Source organism: Octopus bimaculoides, chromosome 29 (genome assembly GCF_001194135.2).
Source record: "Octopus bimaculoides isolate UCB-OBI-ISO-001 chromosome 29, ASM119413v2, whole genome shotgun sequence".
NCBI classification, from domain to species: Eukaryota; Metazoa; Mollusca; class Cephalopoda; order Octopoda; family Octopodidae; genus Octopus; species Octopus bimaculoides.
The window spans coordinates 10,013,535-10,018,818 of record NC_069009.1 but is presented as its reverse complement, the minus strand read 5'-3'; the positions used below and the strand labels follow the sequence as shown (position 1 = coordinate 10,018,818).

General features: G+C 35.9%; 1 protein-coding gene across 1 annotated transcript in view; it reads right to left on the bottom strand.

Annotated features, from left to right (window-relative positions):
* Positions 1–334: 334 nt before the first annotated feature.
* The window catches only part of LOC106879930 (ubiquitin carboxyl-terminal hydrolase 19), a 163,422-nt gene continuing 158,472 nt past the window's right edge, over positions 335–5,284 (bottom strand). The window contains exon 26 of the mRNA XM_052977848.1: positions 335–5,207. Coding sequence (XP_052833808.1) covers positions 4,741–5,207 — 467 coding nt within the window. The 3' untranslated portion in view covers positions 335–4,740. The remainder of the gene's footprint in view (positions 5,208–5,284) is intronic.

The following is a 5,284-nucleotide window of genomic DNA, read 5'->3' as shown; positions in this document are numbered from 1 at the left end:
ATTGGCACTATCTAGTAACATTTTAATCAATCCAAGAATATCACTAGTACTTTATTTTATCAAGGATGAAAGGTAAAGTTAGTGTTAGTCTTCTTTTGTAATCCCATTGGCATCTCAGATATTTTATAGGGATATTAAATCTACCTCAGAACTTGACAGGGTGTTTCAACCCCACAAAGATAAAAGAAGTCAACCACAGAGAGATTTGAACATGAATTGTTGAAGGATATAAAATACCACAAGGTATTTCAAACCAATTCTGGTAATTCTGTTATCTACTGACATGTTACAAAACCACCACTAGTATCACCAAAAAGAATACAACACAAAACAGTTTAACTAATTCAACTTTATTTTAAACCAGAAAAGTATTAATAATAATAATGTTCTAATGTTTGTTGTTTTGCAGACATAAACAATAACGTGATGATAAGGTGCACTGAATATCATGGAAAGGGCTGAAGGGGTCATGTCCTCAACAGATTTGATGGAGAGGGATAAATAAATAGAGGGAAGAGAGAGAGAGAAAGAAGACAAAGGAGAGAGAGAAAAAAAAGCAGAGACAGAGAGTGAAGAACTAACCAATATATATATATATATATATACACTAGGGTACTACATAAGCACCTGCCTTGCTAAAAATAGAAGTCAAAATACTTCTAAGCCACAGAAGAATCACAAAATTAATACAGGCATGATAGGAAAAAATTCCAGTGAACAAGAATAGCATTCTACCTCTGCCAAAGATGCAAGAGGAATGCTGTGTATTTTGATGATATGATTTCAAATTTAGCACCAAAGGTGCCTGAATCTCCTATCAAATCTGCTAGGGATGGCTACTAGAATTTTACCCTACTATGCCTGTAAATTCATTTGAGTGGTCAAACACTGTGAAATTATTTATAAATAAATATAAGAATGATAATATTTTATTAATAATTTAATAAATTAATAGTTTGCCTATATGGCTGTACGCTTGTGGCCACTAACAATATTATTTTTAGAAATATTATTGTTCTTATATTTATATATAAATAATTTCACACAATTCATTTGTTTCAATGGTGTTTGACCACTCAAATGAATTTACAAGCATGGTAGAGGCAAATTCTAGTAGCCATCTGTGGCAAATTTGAGTGAGGAGATTCAGATACCTTTGGCTCTAAATTCGAAATCATGATATCAAATTAACCAACATTCCTCTTGTATCCTTGGCAGAGGTTGGATGTTATTCTTGTTCATCGGAATTCCTTCCTATCATTCCTGTATTTTGTGATTTTTCTGTGGCTTCGAAGTATTTTGACTTCTATTTTTAGCAAGGCAGGTGCTTATGCAGTACCCTAGTATATATATACATATATATGTATATATATATATATGTGTGTGTGTGTGTGTTATATATATTTTATTAATTTGTCTGTATGGCTGTACGCTCGTGGCCACCAACAAAATAATTTTTAGAAATATTATCATTCTTATATCTATATGTGTGTATATATATATATATATATATATATATATATATATATGAGAAAGAGAATGTGAGAGAAAGATATAGATATAAACACAAACATGCACATACATGAAAAGAGAGGCAGTTTTAAAGGCAGTGCTCCAGCGTGGCCTTAGTAGTTCATAGATAAAACTAAAGAAACCAAAAGATAGACAGGGTTTGCTCTGTATACTTGTATATGTCACATACCATGAATACAACATACGTGAATGTGTAAACAAATATACACACACAAACATACATATATAATTCAAATTTATAGAAAAATAAAAGATGAAGACAGGTGTAGGAAGAACAAGCAAATGTATTAGTTTGACACAAAGTCAAGCTAATGGCAAAGTCTTTAATGTTTCAAGCCTACGCTCTTCAACAGAAAGGAATAAGAGAGAATAAATACAGAGAGAAGGAGGAAAAAAAAGTGTAGTGTTCAATGGTTCAACATGGCAAATATATATCTAGACATACAGGGCTCAATGTGTTTACTTGTAAAAGTCACATACCATGAATACAATATACGCGAGTGTGTACACATAAATATACACAAACATATATATACACACACATATATACACATACATTATATATACATACATGTAGACACACACATGTGTAATTGGTTTTCAGCTGGAGAACTTGAAGTTTTTAAAGGTATAAATAATAACAATAATCCTTTCTACAATAGACACAAGGCTTGGAATTTAAGGGGAGGGGCATAGTCGATCACATCGACCCCAGTACTCAATTGGTACTTATTTTATTGATCCCAAAAGAATGAAAGGCAAAGTCGACCTGACAAAATGCCACCACACATTTTGCCAGGCATGCTAACAATTCTGACAGCTCACCGCCTTAATAATAATGATCTTAAATTTTGCCACAAGAGCAGCCATTTTGGGGGAGGGAAATAATAATAATCCTTTCTAGTGAAATTTGAGGGAGAGGGATAGTTGATAAGTTCGACCCCAGTGTTCCACTGCGAAAGTTCACCTTGACGGAATTTGAATTCAGAATGTAGCAGCAGACAAAATACTGCTATGCATTTCACCCGGGGCACTAATGAATTCTGCTAGCTTGCCGCCATCATCATCATCATCAATAATAATAATAATCGAAGTGCTTAAAATAATGGTTTCAATTTTTGGGACAGGACCAGCAGTTTTTGGGGGAATGGGAAAGTTGATTACATCGACCCCAGTAATCAACTGATACTTATTTTATTGACCCCGAGAGGAACAATGGCAAAATCAACCACAGTGAATTTTGAACTCAAAATGCGAAGACAAATCAAAGGCTGACCACAACTTCTATAAAGAAGTTCACAGTATATGCAGTTTCAAACATCATGGGCAGCCTTCAATTGTTGTTTTTTATCCAACGGGCTTTTCAACTTTGAGTTCTGCAGTTACAAACGAATTATTTCATGTTCTCTCAAAGTTTCTAAATTCTAAAACTAACTTAAACACCCACTACACACACACACACACACACACACAGGGTGCATGGACAGTAACTAGGCATTAGAAATTGCTTATAGAATTTTTAGTATCATTGAAGTCATGACGAAAACATTTTCTAAACAAGCAACACTAATGGGGATTTCTTATCTTCTAGTTTCTTATTTTCCAGATGGCCAGTCACTTGACTGTTGAGGAGTGAGCTAAGATAGCAGCATGCTATGAAGTGTGGAATTCCATTGTTTTGGTTCAGAGATGGTGGCGTGCATGGAAAGGTAAGCCTGCAACACTACGTCTGGAGAAAATAAAAAGATGTCACGCAAAGCTGATGACCACAGGCTCTGTGAATGATGCAAGAAGAAGTAGCCATCCAACCACATCCTGATCAGCGGAGAATGTGGCAACAGTGCAGGATATGTTTAATCACAGCCTGAAAAAATCAACATGTGAAGCAGCTCATGAAAGTGAACTAACAAGACATACAATACATACGGTGTTGCATAAAAAATTGAATCTGTCCATGGAAACTCCATTACATGCAGACTGTGAAGACTGTGACCTCAGAAGTTCAGAAGTCCAGATCTCACCCCATGTAATTTTTACCTGTGGGGTTACACAAAAGAGGAGGTGTACAAGACAACCTCACACATTTGAGGACTTGGAGACACGGATTCAGGAGGTACTCAATGAAATCCCAGACAACATCCTCCAGAAGGTTGTTCATTCCATCCCTGGTTGTTTGAGGAAACTGATTCACACCACTGGTGCTTATGTTGAAATATGAAGATTTACTTTCATTTTCCCATGTAATAAAGAACATGTATCATTGGTTTCAATAAATTTGGAAAAGGAATATGGATTTTATTACCAATTTTTAATGCCTACTTACTTTTCACCCACCCTGTATGTAAGTATGTATATATATATATATATATATATATATATAGGCATACATACACACACGCATATATAGGCGTACATATATATTGCTTGCTCCCTCACCTGTTTTTGTCTTTCGTCTTTTGCAGATCTGAATATATATATATATATATATATATATATACAGAGAGAGAGAGAGAGAGAGAGAGACATGCACATATATACATATAGTAATACATACATACATACATACATACATACATACATATATGCACACATACATTACATATACACACACACACACACAGAGGCACATATACACAGACATAAACATCAACAATAATAAAAACAACATGAATATGAAAAACACAAAAAAGTGTAGAAAAGTTTCTTCTTTGTCTTCTTTTTTAATATGTTTTTTTAAAAGAAAATTCAGAGAAATGATGGTAGGGAGGGGTTATGTACATGTATGCATATTGGTTGGTGGGTGTATATTTTTGCGTGTTGTCATGTGGTAAGGGTATAAAACTGTGTAAAATGTAAATTAATGTATGTGTGTGTATAGGTACATGTGTATGTATGTGTGGTGTACATATATTATTGCATATATTTAAGGGGAGGTGTATGCATTTGTTAGCTTGGGTATTTTTATATATGTATGTGTATATATCTGTGCATGTGTATCTATGTATACACGTACACACACACACACACACATACCAATGTATCAGACAGGTACTACATGTGTGTGTTTATATATATTGTGTGTGATGAGTGTATATATTTATATACACAAAAGTGTTAAAACACTGCCTAATCTGTGAAAATTTTACAACTGAACGCAGACCAACAGCTTTTCTCCCTCTCTGGGGCACTATGTCCAACATTCCCTGCTTAGTCGACTGCATCCATGTCAGTGTAAGGAAGGCTGGTGCAGCTGTACCGATTGTCCAAGGGAGGGGGAAAACTGTCGTCATCAACGATGACATCACTGGTAGCTGAGTGACTCCAGTTCAAGGCAGCATTGCCAACAGCGAGTTTCCTTTCAGATACATCAGCGCTGAGTTGTAATTCAGGCATGTCCTCTGTCTTCATGGCCGAGTACTGGCCTTCAGGCACTGTCTTGGTGTTGGTCACAGTTGTCAGTGCGGTCGATGATGTAGCATTGGTCTTGTTCACGGGGCACCCACCAATGACGCCACTGGCAGCGCTGCTGACAGCATCTGACATGATGCCGGTCAGTTCTGACTCAGACATTGGAGGTGCATCGTGGCGTCTATAGAAGAGGAGATAGGCCAGTCGGGTGACAACATTTTTCTCCACCACAGGTACTACATGACTGTCATCACAGAAGCGCCAATCTGCAACAAAAATAAAATAATAATAATCCTTTCTATTAAAGGCACAAAGCCTGAAATTTTTTGTGGGGGGGGGGAAC